Source organism: Hyperoodon ampullatus (genome assembly GCF_949752795.1).
Source record: "Hyperoodon ampullatus genome assembly, chromosome: 19".
NCBI lineage: Eukaryota > Metazoa > Chordata > Mammalia > Artiodactyla > Ziphiidae > Hyperoodon > Hyperoodon ampullatus.
Window position 1 is genome coordinate 32,562,680 of NC_136932.1, and position 19,533 is coordinate 32,582,212.

The 19,533-nt window shown below is 40.9% G+C and overlaps 1 protein-coding gene across 4 annotated transcripts in view; it reads right to left on the reverse strand.

Moving 5' to 3' along the window:
- Window positions 1–19,533, reverse strand: part of NCOR1 (nuclear receptor corepressor 1) — a gene marked incomplete at both ends in the record, with an annotated part of 123,703 nt that overhangs the window by 44,012 nt on the left and 60,158 nt on the right. For 2 of the 4 annotated variants that reach the window (XM_079725399.1, XM_079725402.1), the window contains 6 exons: window positions 238–367; window positions 3,028–3,574; window positions 10,934–11,060; window positions 13,792–13,931; window positions 15,750–15,812; window positions 17,739–17,956. In XM_079725399.1, coding sequence (XP_079581525.1) covers window positions 238–367; window positions 3,028–3,574; window positions 10,934–11,060; window positions 13,792–13,931; window positions 15,750–15,812; window positions 17,739–17,956 — 1,225 coding nt within the window. Of the gene's footprint in view, window positions 1–237; window positions 368–3,027; window positions 3,575–10,933; window positions 11,061–13,773; window positions 13,932–15,749; window positions 15,813–17,738; window positions 17,957–19,533 lie in introns of all 4 variants that reach the window. The other 2 variants (XM_079725400.1, XM_079725401.1) reach the window with 2 other exon arrangements.

Genomic DNA, 19,533 nt, shown 5'->3' on the forward strand with positions numbered 1-19,533 from the left:
CCACGACAGTGAGAGGCCTGCGCACAGTGATGAAGAGTGGCCCTGGCTCACCGCAACTAGAGAAAGTCCTCGCACAGAAATGAAGAACCCAACACAGCCAAAATTAAATAAATAAATTTATTTTTTAAAAAAATGTTATCTTGAACTAGGGAGACAATCAATAAATGATTAAAGAAGAGAAATAATGTCTCTAAACGTCTTTGTTTTCAACATCTCTTACTCACATTGAAAACTTACCATTGGCGGGATGACAGCAGCTCGATGCTGAAGCTGTGGCAGGTCCAGTGGATTTGCTTTTATTGGGGACGAGACCAGTATAGATCCAGTGGGGTTTAACAATGAAGGTTTTGAATCCATAGGAAACATTCTGCAAATGCAATTTAAAAAGATAAATTAATATATTCTTATTTAAAACTTTAAACATACAATCACCATAATTCCTTTTAAGTTAACATGTACACACACACACACACACTCACACGCACACACACACATCACATTAACCTTGCATATTTGAACAGTCAGGAAAAAAAATCTACAGTGCTAATTTTCTAGGTAAAGAAGCCTAACGTTGCTTTATAGGTTGAAATTTATCCGAATTTAATCATCTGCATCTAACCAACAGAATAGTCTGAACAAGGGCCATTATAAAAAGTTAGGTCCTAATTTATCATTAACATAGGTTACAAACTATGTTACCTGTAACAGAATGCTTCTCTAGGATCACAGAGTATTTTTTTTAAAACATTTGAATAAACCACCATCATTTTAAAATCAAGAATCTCACCCAAAATCCCAGACTTCTGGTTTCTCATGAAAAATGGGAAGACATGGCACCGCAGAGGTAGCACCCCCATGCAAGAGCGGGCTGAACTGGCAGGGCTGCCCCTCCACCCAGCCCGTGCTCCCCAGTCACAGCTCTGCCAGCTCACACTCCACCAGCTTCACTCATTTTCAGGACATACACTTGAGTTTAGGACACCCAACGTATGAACTGGGGAAATTATATCAATACCTTACAGCCTCCATCATATTTCCCAGTGTTGTCAGTTACTGGGGAAAGATGAACATTTTAAAAGGTATAAATTGGTAAGAAAATTAGAATGGGTAAAAGAAAACAATTTACATATTACACAAAGAATAAAGATAATATTAAAGATATAGAAGACAACTGAAAGTGTTATTTTGATAGTTTGGAAGTGAAGTAAACTTTAGAGTATTATCCAGAGACCACTATATATTTATAAGGAATTTCAGAATTTCATGACTACTGTCACGGTCATCTCTTAGGATGCTCCTCTCCTGTAAGATTACTGCCATCCTAATTTTTCCTTCATTTATAAATTTATAAATAAGTTACTGATTATAAAAAAAAAAAGTTACTGAAACCAGCAGTGCGAAACACAGGTAACTCTTATTTTAGTTGAGATATTTCAATAAAGCATGCTTAAAAAGGGACCACACAGCTTGAATCCATTGATGTTTACTCTAAAGCCTGGGACAATTAAAATCTAGATTACTGTGACATGAGAATAAAAGAGGGCTAGAATCTTCAATTTTCTGAAAAACCAACCGTTAAGTAGGAGCCCTATATTATTTCAATTCTTGTTGATTAAAATTCTAGTATCTACCATATAAAAATCTCTTTGGAGAAACCATCACTGTTATGTTCAATATTATTCTAGTACCAAGTCTCATTCTAGAATATGTAAGATGCACAATATACTGGATATGGACTGAAAGCACAGTGACACCAGGACACACTATGGAAGCTGAGCTCTGAGCAGAATCTGGCTATCTCCTGAGAGCCTCTTTCTTATTAAAAAGGGGAAAAAAAGAAAAACAAAAACCAGAGCTGAATTGGGTTTCTGGTTAAATGACGTTTTAGTCTAATTCATTTCTAGAATTTGCACCAATCCAACATTCTACTGTGATTCTAGGTGATTCCATTGCTTTCAAGGAAAAGGAAACACCCAGGAAATTAAATATATTAAAGAAGTTGGCATCTACTCCTGCAAAATATGTATTTTTTACAGTAATTTTTATAAAAACCATTAAGATTATATTTGCATATTATTAATTTGACCAGAAGTACTTATAAGGTAATTTGTATTGTACCTGATATTTTGAATTACAAATATGCATAACCTACAGTTTTAACTGATACAAAAAAGTGATCGTTATATAATGACCACTAAGTTGAATCTTGATTACGCTTTCTAACACACTTTCACTCCAGTTCCCATCTTTGCCCTGAGCATCTCTCACGTGTCATGTGCAGGCCCTGCAGGCCCGGCTTGAGGCTGCTCGGTCTGGGGACAAAGCTGGAGCCGGCGGCCCCCACCTCCACTTTCACCACCACATCACACGGCTCTGCCACAGAAGCAGCTCAGGCCACAGCTCTGTGAGCTGACAGCCCCTTCTCTGCTATCATATGGCATGCACGTTACAAGTGATGTAGAAAGAAATTAAAATCTTTCTCATTAAAGAATAATGATCACACAATTCTTTTTGGTTACTTAATCAGGTGAACAGCATCAGAACCCAACACTAAAAGCAGACAGAGGGACTTCCCTGGTGGCGCAGTGGTTAAGAATCTGCCTGCCAATGCAGGGGACACGAGTTCGAGCCTTGGCCCAGGAAGCTCCCACATGCTGCGGAGCAACTAAGCCCGTGCGCCACAACTACCGAGCCTGTGCTAGTCTAGAGCCCGCGAGCCACAACTACTGAGCCCGTGCACCTAGAGCCCATGCTCCGCATCAAGAGAAGCCACCGTAATGAGAAGCCCACGCACCACAACCAACAGTAGCCCCCGCTCGCCGCAACTAGAGAAAGCCCACGGGCAGCAACGAAGACCCAACGCGCCATAAATAAATAAATAATTAATTAATTAAAAAATAAAAGCAGACAGACTCTCTCACTTGCCAGTATTTCTACAGGAGTAACCTCAGCAGCCAGCACCGCCCTGGGGTTCAGTCTGCAACCAACAGAGTAAAGAGCAGGAGGAGGTCAAGGAGGGAGCCTCACCGCTGCCTCTCGGGTTCCCCATCCACATCCTCGTCGGCACTGCATGTGGCACTGGAGTCGTGGTCAGAGGGGAGCTCGGGCCTCGGGGCGCTCATCTGCTGGGCCACCCCCAGGTCGTCGCCTCCAGGCTCCGGCTTCTCGCTGCTTCTCTCCAGGTCTCTGTCTTTGGGGTCCCCTTCGACTCTGGACGGACTGCTTTCTGGCATTTCCACATCCACAGCGTCAGCCTTGGCAGCCGAGGGGAGGTCCAGAGCAGAAGGGCCTTCAGCCCCACACTCCTTCTGCTCCACGTCCATCGGCTCTGCTGTGTCCACTGCCACACTGTCGTTCGCCTGGGTCTCCACACTGTCATCCTCTGCTGCTTCTGTGCTCGGAACTGCTGGCGAGGGAGAGGCCCTGGGCACGGTGTCGGGTGTGGCCTCCAGCTCGGCCGCAGGCTCCGTGGTCCCTCGAGGAGGCGCGTTTTCAGTGCTGTCTTCGCCGGGCTTGACAGCTTCAACTGGTGAAGGAGAAGGAGCACTTTCTGTATCAGAACTATTTTCAGCACCTTAAAGATAATGATACAGCATAAAAATCTGATAATGAACACCTGTCAGGTGGTGACAGCAGCCATGCTTGAAAGTACTTGTTTAGGATGAATTATCCTCCTTTGATGACCTCACTGAAGTATTACAGCCATTGGGAAACTAAAGTTTTTTCATAAGTAGAGTATGAAAGGGAAACATCAAATTGTCTTGGCCTTCAGAAATTGAAAGCGTAAAAGCTTTTAATGTCTAAAAATAATCCATATGAAATTTGAAAAACAAAGAAAGATAGAAAAACAAAACTAAACAAAAAACATTCCCATAAATGATAATGTTCTGGTTTATTTCTACCAGCCTATTTCTGTGCTTTTCTTTTTACCCAGGAAAGCTAACACTAGAACAGCACCATCCAATAGTAACATGATGCACATTACATCTGTAATTTAAATTTTTCTGGTGGCCATGTTAAAAAAGTAAAAAGAGAGACAGATAAAATTAACTTCAACAATATATCTTATTTAACCCAGTATGTGCAAAATATTATCATTTTAAATGTAACCAATATAGAAACCTAGTAATAAGATGTTTTACCTTTTTTGGTACTAAGTCTTCAAAATCTGATTGTATTTCACATTTTCAGCACATCTCAATTTGGACTACAGTCGTCCCCTGGGGTCTGCAGGGGACTAACTCCAGACCAACCCCCATGCCCCCACCACGGGCACCAAAATCCACGGATGCTCAGGTACCTGATGTAAAACGGCAGCACGTGCATATAACCTATGCAAAAGTATCCTCCCGTATCCTTTAAATCATCTATAGATTACTTACAATTACTTGTAATACGTAATACTATACAAATGCTGTGTAAATAGCTGTAAATACAATGTAAATGCTATGTAAATAGTTGCCACTCTGGAATTTTGCTTTTGGGAACTTTCTGTAATTTTTTTCTGAATATTTTCCATCCACGGTTGAACTGCAGGACCCTCAGATAGAGGGAAGACTGTAATCACATTTCAAGAACTCAATAGCCACATGTGTGTCTAGTGGCTACCACATTAGACAACAAAGCTCTAGAACAATATCACATAGATCTTTGTTTGTTTGTTTGTTTTGTTTTGTTTTGTTTGTGGTACGTGGGCCTCTCACTGTTGTGGCCTCTCCCGTTGCGGAGCACAGGCTCCGGACGCGCAGGCTCAGCGGCCATGGCTCACGGGCCCAGCCGCTCCGCAGCATGTGGGATCTTCCCGGACCGGGGCACGAACCCATGTCCCCTGCATCGGCAGGCAGACTCTCAACCACTGCGCCACCAGGGAAGCCCTCACATAGATTTTTTAACTTAACGTTGTAACACTGGTCTTTCCCATCGTTTGTACCATTTCATAAATATACTTTTAATGTGTTTTGACATCTTTACCCAGATTATCTCAAAGGAATCACAAATTCACTACGTCCTACTCTGGACAGGTATTCAACTCCCCAAGTCCCAACTCAAGTTCTTTTTTAGTGTTTAGTATCCAACAAACAAACCAGGAACCTAGGAGTCACCTTTTAAACACTCCTCTCATTTGTCCCCATATCCTGCCTCGATAAGTCTCATAGATCTTCTCTCTACAAATATCCCTCAAATCCAGCCATTTCTGTTCAACTTCACAACTGCCACTTGACTCCAAAACTGACTCTTCTGACCACCATCCCAGACCATTCTCTACAAGGCCAGAGTGAGTTTAAAAGCCAAATTTTACCAAAACTCACTCACACTCTCTCCCCCTCACTGCTCCTAGGATAAAGTTCCAAACTCCTGAGCGTGGCCTTGCTGCAAGCGTCCAGCCTCATCTCAAGCCCTGCATTCTCTGTGTCCCATATCACTGGCCTTCTTTCAGTTCTGTGAATGCCCCATGCGTCCGCTACCACATACTTCATACATTCTGAACGGCTTTCACCTACTTTTCCCCCTTTGGATATTAGATCAAATACCACATGCTTAAAAAAAGCCTTCTATCATTTCCTTAACAAAGTTGAATTTTGCTACTATGGCTCTTACAGCACATGTCCTGATTACAGTTACAATTTTACATTTATTCACAATTATTTGATTCCTTGCTGTTGCTCCCACTAGGCTGTAAATACCATTAAGGGCAAGGATCATATATTTTGCTTATCAGCTAAGTCCTAGAGACAAGCACAGGGCCGAGTGCCTGGCACAGAGCAGACTCAAACATTTACTGAAGTAAGAAGTGAATGAATGGCTGTGAATGTGTCTTTAAATTTACTTCACCTTTCCTCTATTAGTGGATCCTTGGGCTACTTCCAACTTGACACTACTATAAATAGTTACATAGAGATGTTCACTTCAACATTAAGTTTTCAATTATTTTCTTAAAATAGACTAGAAGACAACATAAAACTTTAAATCTCCCTAAAATTAATACACACATCTCCAATAAGAATTCCAGCGGTTTGTAAGAAAATTTCTTAAACAACATAGACCAATTTATAATTTATATGAAAAAATAAGTCCCTGAGAAAATCCAAGAAAATTAGAAAAAGCATTAGCGTGAGAGAGACTTGCCTCTCCAGATTCTTAAACTTACTATGAAGCCAATGTATTACCAATGTGTTGGGAACTGCCAAAGAGACGGACAAAATAAATCAGTGGTACAGAAGATAATGTCTAGGGATAGCTCCTAAAGTATGTGAGAAATTAATGTATGCCAAAGGTGATACTTTAAATCATTGAGTAAAGGATGATATTTAATAAGCTAGCTTTCTCAGAATTGGTTCTCTGTCTGGAAGAAAAACTACACTATGCAGAAAAATAATTCCAAATGGAATAAAGATTTTTAAAATTCTAAGAAGATAATTTAGTACAAGATACAAATAACCTCAGGAGGTATGGAGAAATATTTTAAGCAAAACAGGAAACTCTGGGGCTTCCCTGGTGGCGCAGTGGTTGAGAGTCCGCCTGCCGATGGAAGGGACACGGGTTCGTGCCCCAGTCCGGGAAGATCCCACATGCCGCGGAGCGGCTGGGCCCGTGAGCCATGGCTGCTGAGCCTGTGCGTCTGGAGCCTGTGCTCCGCAATGGGAGAGGCCACAACAGTGAGAGGCCTACGTACCGCAAAAACAAAACAAAACAAAATAAAAACAGAAAACAGTAAACTCTGAAGCCATAAACGTATTATTGTTACATAAAAAACAGTAAAAATAAAAACTTAAATGACCATATGGGAAAGGATACTTTTCATGCATAACATAGTATTTAAAAACTCTGAATGAATGAAAGAGTGAATTTGTAAATATGTACCTAACATCCACCATGCAATGCAGGGAGCTGTTTGAGGTCCTGGTGACACTTCAGTGGGAAAAAGAAATTACTCTAATGGAGCGGAAATTCTAGTGTGGAACAGACAACGAACCATAAACACATGACATGTCAGGTGGTAATAAACGCAGTGAATAAAGAACAAAATTGGGGCCCAGTGGGTAAGGAGGCATTAGAGAGCTAATGTGACAATTCAAGAGGCCCAAAGGAAGTGGGGAAGCTCATTCCAGGTAGAGAGATTAGCACGTGGAAAAGCCCCTCAAGTGGGGGCTGTCTGCTCAGGAGCAGCAAAGAGGACAGTGCGGTCAAAACAGAGGGAGCAGTCACCTCACACCTGTGAGAACGGCCATCGTTAAAAAGACAAGAAGTAATGAGGTTGGTGAGAATGCAGAGGAAAAGGAACCCTCATGCACTGTTGGTGGAAATGGAAATTGGCGCAGCCACTATGGAAAACAGTACGGAGGTGCCTCAAAAAATTAAAAATAGAACTACCATATGATCCAGCAATTCTATTTCTGGGTATTTATCTGAAGGAAAAAAACCCACCAACTTGAAAAGATACATGCACCCCAACATTCATTGCAGCATTATTTACAATAGCCAAGATATGGAAGGAACCTAGGTGTCTATCAATGGATGAAAGGATAAAGAAAATGTGGGGTGGGTGGGTGGGTGGGTGGGTGTGTGTGTGTGTGTGTATCTTGCCATTTCTGACAACATGGATGGAACTTTAGGGCATTATGCTAAGTGAAGTAAGTCAGACAGAGAAGTACAAATACTGTATGATCTCACCTATATGTGGAATGTTAAAAAACAAAAAAGCATAAACAGAGAAGAGACTGGTGGTTGTCAGAGGCAGGCGGTGAGGGGTGGGCAAAGTGGATGAAGGTACGAGCGATACAAGCACCTAGTTATACAAACAGTAAGCCCTGGGGATGTGACATACAGCATGCTAACTACAGTTAATTATGCTGTGTTATGAACCTGGAAGTTGCTAAGAGTAGGTATTAAAAATTCTCATGATGAGAAAAAAACTATGCAGTGATGAATGTTAACTAGACTTTTGTGATCATTTCATGATACGTACAAATATCGAATGATTATGTTGTTAACCTGAAACTAATATAATGTTGTATGTCAGTTTTATCTCAGTTCACACCAACAACAAAGAACAGAGCGAGCAGGCAGAAAGGGGCTGGCAAGGAGGTCACGGAAACCTAAGGGCCCGTTCCCGCAGGAAGTCCTCACGCGTCACCACAGGTCTCTGGCTTTGATTCTGAATGAGACGCGGAAAAGTATCAGAGGATTTGGAGTACAGGAGAAACATGATCTGATGTATATTTTATAAGGTTCACTCTGGCTGTTCTTTGGAGGAAAAAAATATAATGGAACAAACAGCAGCAAGCAGACCAATCAAAAGGCCACTGCAATAGAGATGACAGTGGCTCGGAAGCAGGGTGGCAGCAATGGAGGGAGGGGGATGTGACGAGAGTCTAAATAATGCATCTAAAGACAAGTGGACAACCCTCGCTGATGGCCCACATGTGGGGTATGAGAGAGAGCTGGCATCATTTACTGACGGAGGGAGAGACTGGAGGGAAAGTAGGCTGTAGTGGTGGGGAAACACAAGTCGGCTTTGGATGTCAACGCTTAGGTATCCAAATAGAAATGTTAAATAGGCAGTTAGATGTATCAGCCTGGATTCAGATGAGACTTCAAGTCTCAAAAATAAAAAAATCAAAAGACAAAAGCTCAGAAGAGCACCTCACATGTAGTAAGGTCTCAATATACAGCAGCAATTACTATTAGTGAAAGATGCTACCAAAATGTTGAAAGGCTAACAAAAAGCCTGACTTCATCCTCATTTCTATACATATAGTGATGGAAAGCCTCAAACCCAAGGACAAATGAACAAGTCATTTATCTTCCAAATACAGGAGGACGTGTTAGTGATTACACAGATGATATCATCTGACATAAGCACTTTTTCAGTTATTTTCTTCTTCCAAGCCACAAAAGAGTAGGAATATTTCCAAGGCACAGCGCTTCACCAAGCACCAGCCCAATGTGAGTGCCTTTTTTTCTTTCCCCTGCCAAAACACCATAAGGAATGATTTAGAACAAGAGAACAAGAACACATCCAAATTCTGGTAAGGTTTTGGTCTTTCTGATTTAACTCATCTAGTCACAAAAGACACTCCCACGGCTAGAGGTGTGTCTCAGGAAGCCAGACACGGAGGCTCTGCTTTCAGCAGATGCCTCCCCTCTCCCGTGGGCAAGAGCCTGACCCCACAACCAACAGGAGGTCTGTAGGGTCTCCGGAAGCTGGGCAGTGAGACGGGGCATAGCTCGTGGACACTGCACTGTACTTCCTTTTCTCTGGCACTTTCCAAATGAAATTAAGTCCAAGGAAATGAAGATCCCACAATTCTAGGGGCAAGTTCACTTCCTATTAATAGGAAACTATTCTAGGTGTCACGAGACAAGCATATGTATAAATGGGCATGACGTGACCATGCTACTCCACATTAGAGCCAACGGAAACATGATTTTAATACCTCACTTAACCTTAATCACCTTATCTGACAATTTGAGAAAAGCTTCACACTAAGAAGAAAGTAACAGGAGGGAAACAGAAGGAAAAAGGTCACTTTCTGGTGCTCAGTTTTTAGGAATCTGTTAGCCCATGTATGGATAGGCTTCTCTGTTCTGAAATAAACACATATATGACAAATAGGCTTGGCCCTTCTTAGGAACTGAATTGTGTCCCCACTGCCCCCAAAATTTATGTTAAAGCCCTAACCCTCACTGTGACTGTATTTGGAGATAATGACCTGAAGGAGGTAATGAGGGTTAAATGAGGTCATAAGGGTGGGGCCCTGATCCAAAAGATAAATTTCTATTGTTTAAGCTGCCCAGTCTGCGAAATACAGGCTTCACGTACACTTATGACCTAGGGAATACTGGCTACCAGCTACAAACCTATGAAAATTAACAAACTCTGAGGACCTCTTTCAAAGTGCCAGACACACCCTCCCCGCCAACTGTCTGCAGGACCCTCATTCTACCCCAGGGTGAGCCTGCTCCAACAGTCTCTTTACTTTTGTAACAGCTACCTCATTTTTCACAAAACCTCACAGAATAAAATTTACTGTTCAAAGCCAAAACCCATTTCAAGACATTTTAAGTTGAAAACCCAGTAACGACAACTTGTAGGAAAAAAATAATGAAACAAAACGTAAAACTCCTGAAGGTGTAGAACCTCGTAAGCTTAAAATATAAGAGCCTACAAAGGAAAATGTAAACAGCTCTAATTACCTGAAAAGATTAAACTCTGGTAATTTAAAGATAAAACAAAACAAAAAGCAAATGAGATGGAGGGAATATTTGCATACATAAAAACATGAACATGTTTAAGATATAATATATAAAGAGCTACTGAAATCACTGTGAAAATCCCCACTTCAAAAGAGGACAGTTTTCAAAAGAAATCCAAGGAAACTTTGAAAGTAATGTAAACGGAAATAAATTAGGTAACTTTTTTAATTAGGAAAAAAATCAAGAAAATATTTACTTTTTCAGGAAGTTGTCATTAATTTGTTCAAGTCATGAAAAGGATTTTATTAAGTTTTTTTGGGCTGACGTTTTTTTCTGCCAGTGCCTCTGGGTCATTAATACTTTTTACGTGAAAACATCAATATGACATGTGTAAGCTTTGCAAACACTGAAATAAATCAAGCTCAATGGAATAAAGGGGGAAATGTAACTGATGATACCGACTGAACCAATACGTGTGGCAACGATCCAGACACACAGACATTTTATTGATGTCAGCACTTAGTGTCTGAGGCAGGACCACCATCTTCAAGATCTTTTGGGTGTAGCACCTGGGCCGTCTTAGGAGCTACATAAATAAATATATGCTGAGTGAACGAATAAATGCATTGTGTACACGTTTCCTTAATGAAGCAATTCCTAGATAGTCAAATGACTAAGGTACACGTCACGCATCTGGGCCAGCAGAAGCCACAACCAGATGGAAGATCTGAGATACCTTCACTGTCCTCGGGATTTTCCTCTTCGTTGGAGGCTTCGATGTCCTCGTCCTCCTGAGCAGAAACGGTGGAAGCTACACTTTCACACTGAGACACATCTCGCTCTTCACGAGGCTTCCGTGAGGCCTAAAGGAGTAAAAAATATTGCTATTTGGGATTTAAATAATAAAAGGAAAGAAACAAACCTTCTCACACCTGAGGTGAGGCAGAACACTGGCACGCACACACCAGACCAGCAGGCTGCGTGTCCAACAAGCACTCTGGCTGGAGTGCAGTCACCTCAGGGATCCACTAACGGGCCTTTTGTGCAGGTGGATGGATGGCTTTCATCAAACTGATCAAAAGTTACATCCGAGCCGTTTTTGGAACTACTCATCACTATACGTGTACAAACAGCCAAACCCCACAAAACTCCTGCTTTTTATTTTCATATATTTATTTTCTAATAAAAATAACGTGTTGGAACGTGGAAGACAGAAAATTATGTTAAGAAAAATAAGAACTGCTCATAATTCTAGCAGCTAGAGATTCTAAGTATACTGCTGCATTTCCTTTCAGTCTTTTACATGCATATACGTGTGTATAATGTTTATGTACACATGTAAACAAAACAGGATGGCCCTATGTAGTTATATATCCTACCTTTTTTTTTAACAATATAATCATGAACTACACACACACCTACTTTACAAGTGCTTCAAGGTTACTACTTTTATTAATGATTCCATTAAAACACTCTACCAATATATATTTCAAATTTTCCTATTTCAAGTCATTTAGGTTGTTAATAATGCTGCAATAGCCTTCCTTCACTACCATTAAGAATTACATGATTTCACAGGCAACAACTCATAGTTGTTGTTACTGAATTTCTTTTACTATTAATGAGAACAACTTCCTTTTTTTTTTTTAAATAGGATTTTCCCTTCTGCAAACTACATGTTTACGTAAAATTGTTCATTCTTCTACTGGGGTCACTTGTCTGTAAGTGTATGTGTCTATGTACATAAATGTAAGACATTAGCCATTTACTGTACTATCTATAGGGTCTCGGCCCTGGCAGTCCTCTGTTCTGTGCCTCCTACAGACCCTGCACACCACCAGGCATCAGCTGCCAGCCTCTCCCAGGGAGAGATTCCTCAGAGGTAACAGGTAACAGATTCCTATTACCACACACCAACTGTGAAAAATTACCAATATTCTTATTCTTATTCCTTCTTATTCTTAGTTTAGATATGAATATGCTATTTAGGATCCAACCTAAAGCATTAATTAAGTCAAGAGAAAAATCCATTTTCTGACATCAGAGTAATAGAACTAGATGAAATTCTGAAGACCAAAAAAAAATCCATCCTTATGTTCTGAGCAAGAACACAAGGGAAGACTCCTCTGGCTACATTTTCTAAGAAGCCTTCAGAAGGTTCCATGAATGCTCTATTTTTGAGCATTAGCTAATAGCTACTCTATGGGTTTTCTCAGTGCCCAACCTGTACCCTCCTCTGGCAGCATCCACCCATTCTGCGGGGCGCTGTCCTGGACGGCTGCAGAAGAGACAGCAACTTACCATGACTGTGACATCCCTCTCTTCACACGCAGTGAGCTACTGTACCTCCAGACCCCTTCTTTATTATATGAGAGTATTCGTTTTAAACGGAAATGTAACACCTATAAATCTTCCACTGAGTTTTAACAGGTATTAGACATTTTGTCATTTTTTCCTGAAATCTTTTTAAAAAGGATAAAATGCTCTACCCACAGTTAGTTGCAACATGAAATCTGAAACGTATCGATACATTTTTGGTACTCTATTAAAATGCATTCCTGGGCTTCCCTGGTGGCGCAGTGGTTGAGAGTCTGCCTGCCGATGCAGGGGACACGGGTTTGTGTCCCGGTCTGGGAGGATCCCACATGCCGCAGAGCGGCTGGGCCCGTGAGCCATGGACGCTGAGCCTGCGCGTCCGGAGCCTGTGCTCCACAGCGGGAGAGGCCACAACAGTGAGCAGGCCCACGTACCGCAAAAAAAAAAAAAAAAACATAATAAAATAAAATAAAATGCATTCTTCTATCTTGTACTTTGGTGTATTAAAGAACATTTTATAAATCTTTTATCCATACACAACATACATTGTGACATCATGAGTTGGTCACTTGGAAAATGAGTTAGAGATTTTTAAAATTTGGATACATTTCATTATATATCAAAATATCACATTAGTTATTATTACCACTAATCTCATCAGAAAAATCTGAGTATTGTGAAGATGTTAATTAAGCTCACAGTGAGAGATACACTTTCCAAAATTCTAATTTTTGCCTGAAAGCTGGAAATTTAAAAGTGGCAACAAATACTAATGGTTGTTTTCTTTCAAGACAGGCTCATTCATTTTCAAGAAGATGTCTGCAAAATATTCAGGTCTGAAAAACCATATCTGTTTTGGCATTCTTTTAATTAAAAATAACATTCCATGGAAAAGGGGGGGCTAGTTCAGCTTGGAACTCAAACGACACAAGAGTGCCTTCCCTTGAGACCCGCTGCTCACTAGGACCGAGCAGAGGGCTCTGTGCACCCTCCCACCGTCAAACAGATGTGTGTGTAAGGCTCAAGATTTACCAAAGCCAATTTTTAGTTGCTACATTAAGGGCATTCTTAAGTGAAATTGCCATTTACAAAACAAAGCTGCAACTGCTTGGAGAAACTAACACAACACTGTAAAGCAATTATACTCCAGTAAAGATGTTAAAAAAAAAAAATACAAGATACAAAGAAGTTTCCTTCAAAGCCAATCTCTGAAGCTCAAAAAAAAAAAACTAAGTAAAAAACAGTAAGTAGTAGACTCACCACCCCTGATATACTCACTTTCTGTTTATGCTGCTGCAAGAGGTTGTCAAGATTGTGTCGTCTCTTATAGTTAAAATAGAAGTTTTTACATTGGGCTTCACTTTTAGTTCCCACCATTTTGGCAATTGCTGCCCAGTTACGACCATGTTCTACTAGACCTGTATTTCAAAGACAGACCAAACATTAACTGAGTAGTCACCTGATAAAGCAAACAAGAAAAATGATAAAATCAACTTAATCCACTGCATCCACAATCATTAACACTAAAAGTGTTTTTTCAATTATTTATTGACATATTTCAATGCTTGCTGAAATGTGATTCACACAAAACTCATTCACAGCTCTATTTTTCTACCCAAAGTTAAAACATGCTCATTAATGGGAGGACTCAACCGTATCCCTGTTATATATCTCCCAGAGGACTAGGACAATGCTGGACACACAGTAAGAGCCCAAACACTGTAAACTGAGGGATTGGGTACAGTCCTTCTCAATCTTTGGAAACAGTGTATCAATACAAAGTTAATAAGGTAATCAAACGTAAGTGATTAACACAAAGTAAAGATATACTTAAGGTTCCATTTATAATCAGCATGTCTTCAGTCCATTCCCAATCAAGGACGCCCTCAAAAATATTAACCAGTTTTTTTTCTTTTAGACCTGTTGTAATACAATACATCACAGGAACCTACGCAATCTGACGTTTCTTCCAAATGATGCACGTATGCACACAGATACGTATGTGCAACGAGTATGGATATATAAATGCATAAATACAGAGAGATATTTTAGACATAGATGTGTCCAAGCAGGAATTGCTAGTACAAATTCATTAATTCATGGGAAAACATCAATTTCCCAAGGTTAACACCAGTAGCTTCCTTAACAATGATAACTGGAAGATCATCTCCAGATCTTGTTGACATATGACTAAAAGCTGGAAGGAGTGGTGCCTGAGCAGTCACGTGCTAGGACGTGCACCTGACAAAAGCACACTGTGGCAGAGCTGACACCTACCTACTCCACTGTGACGCTGTGACGGTCAGATGACAGTAATACACGGAAGCATGACAGTCACAGATGTGCTAACCATGGCAATAAACTTCAAACAAAACTATTTTGAAGACAGGACACTCTAAACTGCTGTATTTTTGGTAAGGTTGTTTTATATGATTCTTAAATGCATTACTCATTACCAGTTAAACAGAAAATAAATCTGAAATGTGTCACTAAAAGTTCAAGCTATTTGCAATAATTTCTCTTTAGAACTACAAGGTAAATCCTTAACCCCCAAAAGAGCTGGCTAATCTTTCTCAAAATTAGCTTACTTAAAAAATAATTTGTTATATATAAACCAATTATCTATCCTTTTAGAAATTTTAGTTCAATCTCAAACTGTATGACATTTATAAGAAACAACAGAAGAACACAAGATCCGTAAAGTTCCAGAGTAAGATGAAGGCCACACAGCTAGGAAAGTGTCAGAAGCAGAATTCAAACCTTCATCTGTCTGGCTACAAAGTCCATGCTCTCTCCTCTGAATCATTTTATAATCAAACTTAGCCTTACTAAATGCAAACTGAGAAAGTATTTATCATTCTATCAAATGCAACTTTTAAATAAGAGACTTTTTATATCAAATACCTTCCAAAATTTTAATAGCATTTAATCACAACTATTCTGGAAAACTGAAAGTAGCTTACTTGCTCTCTAATAAGACATTCAAAACAAAATGAGAGAGAAAAATTCCTCAGAAGTGGGCCTCTTAAACAAGGCACACTGGGGCACCTTACAGGGCACCACACCATCAAAAAGAACTCTTAAGTGTACTTCTAAATTCTACTTACCATTGTGGAAGAACGAACTTTTTTTTTCAATTAAAAAGAAATTAGTTCCATCTCACTCATTACCAATAACCCTAAAAATAAACAAACAAAGAAAAACAAACCTGAAGAACCTGAAGTACTATCATTTACCTTTTTTAGCAACTTCCATTTCTTCTTCTGTCCATCGAGAGGTTTCTACAGGTTCTGTAGAAACTGAAATAAAGACAGAACCCAATAAGCCAGAGAAAAATGAAGTCCTTCATTCATAGATTATATGGCACCAACCGTACAATCTATAGCCTAAATATTTATCTGACATAAAGCCACTTTAAAGCATTAGGTGAAAGAGACTATGGAAATAGGATGGTATCAGCCTCTCCTCTACTGTAATAGAGGGGAAAATCCCACACTCCTCAGCGCCATGGTCTTCCTCAACGTTCTTTAACATTCCATCCATGTCCACATGTTTGAATGCGGTGCCTCCCCACTTCCTAGAGCTCCATCCCTTCTCTCCTGAAGTGTCAAAAGAAGCAGCCGCCCTTCTGCTTCCTGCCCAGGCAGGCACAGTCCTCTCTTGTTCTCTGAACCCCCATCTCCCCTGAACTTCTGGAAGTCCCTGTGTTCATCCTCAGTGCCTGAAATCTACCAAACAGATGGATCACAAACTGAACACTTCCTCCTTTACTTTAGAAAATTGAGACTCTCAGGCCTAAAATGAGCTCCTGCTATATTCTCCTCAATTAGCATTACTACCATCCACCCAGTCACTCCAATTATTATCAGGATCTTCAGACTAATTTTTGAAGCCTTAGACTAATTTTTAAATCTTTCCATCCATCTACCACTCACATGCAATGATGTATGTCAATTCTGGTCTCCTGAATACACCCCCTCGCTGCCTGGACCACTGAATGCATAATGATGCCCTTCTAGCTGGTCCCTCAGCCTCCAGCCCTTACCCCAAACACACCTCCTCCTCCACACTGTCACCAGAGTTATCTTTCTAAGACACCAATCTAATCACAACACTCCTCTGTTTAAAAACCTCTGTAGGCTCCCTACTTTGTAAGCAAAGCAGGATATAGTTCAAACAAAGCCCACCATGATCTGCCCCCATCTACTTGTCCAACTGTTTCCTTCACTTCATTCCTGTTATTTCCAAAACGTGCGATTTCTTTCATACTTCATGTTATGATAAACTTGGTACCACTGAACCACCAATGATGGTACTCATCATTAATATGATCCCATTATAAACTAATGAAGACAGTCCTTAATAAGAAAGAGAAAAATGCGTGTACTCTTAGACCCAGTATTGCCTTGTCTAAGAATTTATTTCCATGAAAACTAATTTAACAGAAAGAAAATGCTATGTGAATAAAGATTTTTTTTTTCATTAAAGTGCTATCCATATTAGTTTTAAAGGCGGGAGGAGATGGCCAACATCTCACGGCCATTGAAAGTGAAAATGAAGATCAGTTAGAAAGTAGAAAACATTCAGGACATGTGCCCAGTTAGAACATCAGGAAACAAGGTGGCACACACACTAGGATTACAAGAGAGGAAAAAGAAAAACAGCTGTATTAGGTAGTAAGGCTGGGCCTTATGTTCTTTTTCGAAAGACTTTGATATTAAAGTCTAACAAATTTAGGGCTTCCCTGGCGGTGCAGTGGTTGAGAATCAGCCTGCCAATGCAGGGGACACGGGCTCAAGCCCTGGTACAGGAAGATCCCACATGCCGCAGAGCAACTAAGCCCGTGCGCCACAACTACTGAGCCTGCGCCCTAGAGCCCACGAGCCACAACTACTGAAGCCCACGCGCCACAACTACTGAAGCCCGTGAGCCTAGAGCCCGTGCTCCGCAACGAGAGAAGCCACTGCAATGAGAAGCCCGCGCACCGCAACAAAGGGTAGCCCCTGCTCGCCACAACTAGAGAAAGCCTGCGTGCAACAACGAAGACCCAACGCAGCCAAAAATAAATAAAATACATAAATTCATTAAAAAAAAATTTAAAGGCCAGAATTTCAGATCAGCATTTCTAGGCCATCAATATCAGAGGTCCCTCCTGCCTCACCCCAGCACTGAAACAGAATCCCAAACAAAATTCTGGCCTGTTCGCTCCAATCTCGTCCACTCACTGGGTTCTGGTGGCGGTGGCAGAGGTGGGGGGGGCTCCTCGGTGGCTGCAGCAGCCGCAGCGCTGGCAGCCGCAGCCTCACTGGTCATGGACCTGGTGACCCGGCCCTTTCGGCGGCCCTGACTGTTGGCAGTCTTTCGGCCCCGGGGCGTGGCCTGCTCTCTCTCCTCAGTTTCTTCTGTCGTACTTTCTGTCTTATCCTTTTCCTTGGTGTTTTCTCTAGAAACAACAGCAAAAGAACGTTTTGTGTGATTTAAAAGTATACATACACCAAAAAGATTACAGCCTTGAAAATTCTTTAAATAGAAATTGAATAAAACTACCCAACCTCCCAGTTACTTGGAATAACCGCTTGGGCTTCCCATCAATACAAACTCAACCCGCCCCAAAACACGCTCGCCCTCCCCACCCTGCTTCCTGCTCCCTGGCCCCCTGACCAGCAGCTGTTAACAGTACCAGCATGCTCACGATCACTCCGTTTACAGATCTGACTTCACCTTCAGCTCTTCCCCCTGTTCGTTACTTGTATGTGAACTAGTGCCTTGTTTTGGTGCTTTCCTCTCACTGATGTTTCTCCCACCAATTCCACCACCTCTATCTCTGTTACCTCTGCACGTGTTCAGTGCCTTAGCAGCACAGCCTTCCTGACTTCTGCATCCCCATCCATTCTATACTGCTCATGGACCCATATTCTAGCACAACAGCTTTGGCAATAAACCATTTCCTCCATTCTAATCCTACCTATTCCCAAACAGAGCCATGCAGCCTCCTGAGTGGAGGTTACGCTTTAGCTTTCATTAAGGCTTGACCTAACTGAACCCCAACCTCCTTCCTCTTTTCTCCTTGAGGCGTCCTACGTTCAAATCCAATGAAACCACTATCTGCCATTTCCCAAAGAGGCCTGTCCATTCACACCACTCCCTCTGTTCTACCCACAGTGACCACTAGCTCCTGCAAGAAGTCCTCCAAACTATCCAGGCAGAAGGAAACCTCAACCTCTTCTCAATCTCCCGGCACACTTTATTGACTCTGCTCATTCCTTCCAGGCTTTTTTCTTTTCCTTAAAGAGTACTTGTATCTTGCCTAATTTTTCCTACTAGATCATAAACTACCTGGGAAGAGTACGTATCTTACGTATTTCTGCATCCTCCATAAGACCTAGCTCACAGCAGTAATAAATGAGCACTTGTTAAATAAACTAGGGATTTTAAGAACAAAGTAAAAACAAGATATGGCAGTAACATATGAGCAGAACCACTGATCACGTGGGAGGATAAATGTTTTACCTGAATAACTAAAAAAAAAAAAATTTTTTTTTATAGATAACATCTTCCTAAAGCACAAATTAGAATGGCATGAGTATCTAACTCTTTAAAAAACATGGCAAGAGATTTAGGCTGCTTTAGCTGCCGCAAAATTAAATAAACCTTCAGTATTTCCAAGAGGATTATAGAAATAACAATAAATATTAAAAAGAAACAAACTACTAACACAAGCAACAACCTGTATGGATCTCACACTTATTAAGTAAAAGCAGCCACACAACAGGAGATTGCATACTGTACGATTCCATTTATATGAAATTATAGGAAAGGCAAAACAAATTAGTAGTTACCAGGGGCTGGGAATGGGGGGGAGGGAAACTACTGCAAAGGAGCATAGGGGAACTTTCTTGGGGTGATGGAAACGTTCTGAGTCACGAGTGCGGCAACAGGTACACTAGTGCATATAACTGTCAAAATATATCAACGTATACCCTTAAAAACTGGTGAAATTTAGTCTATGCAAAATTATGC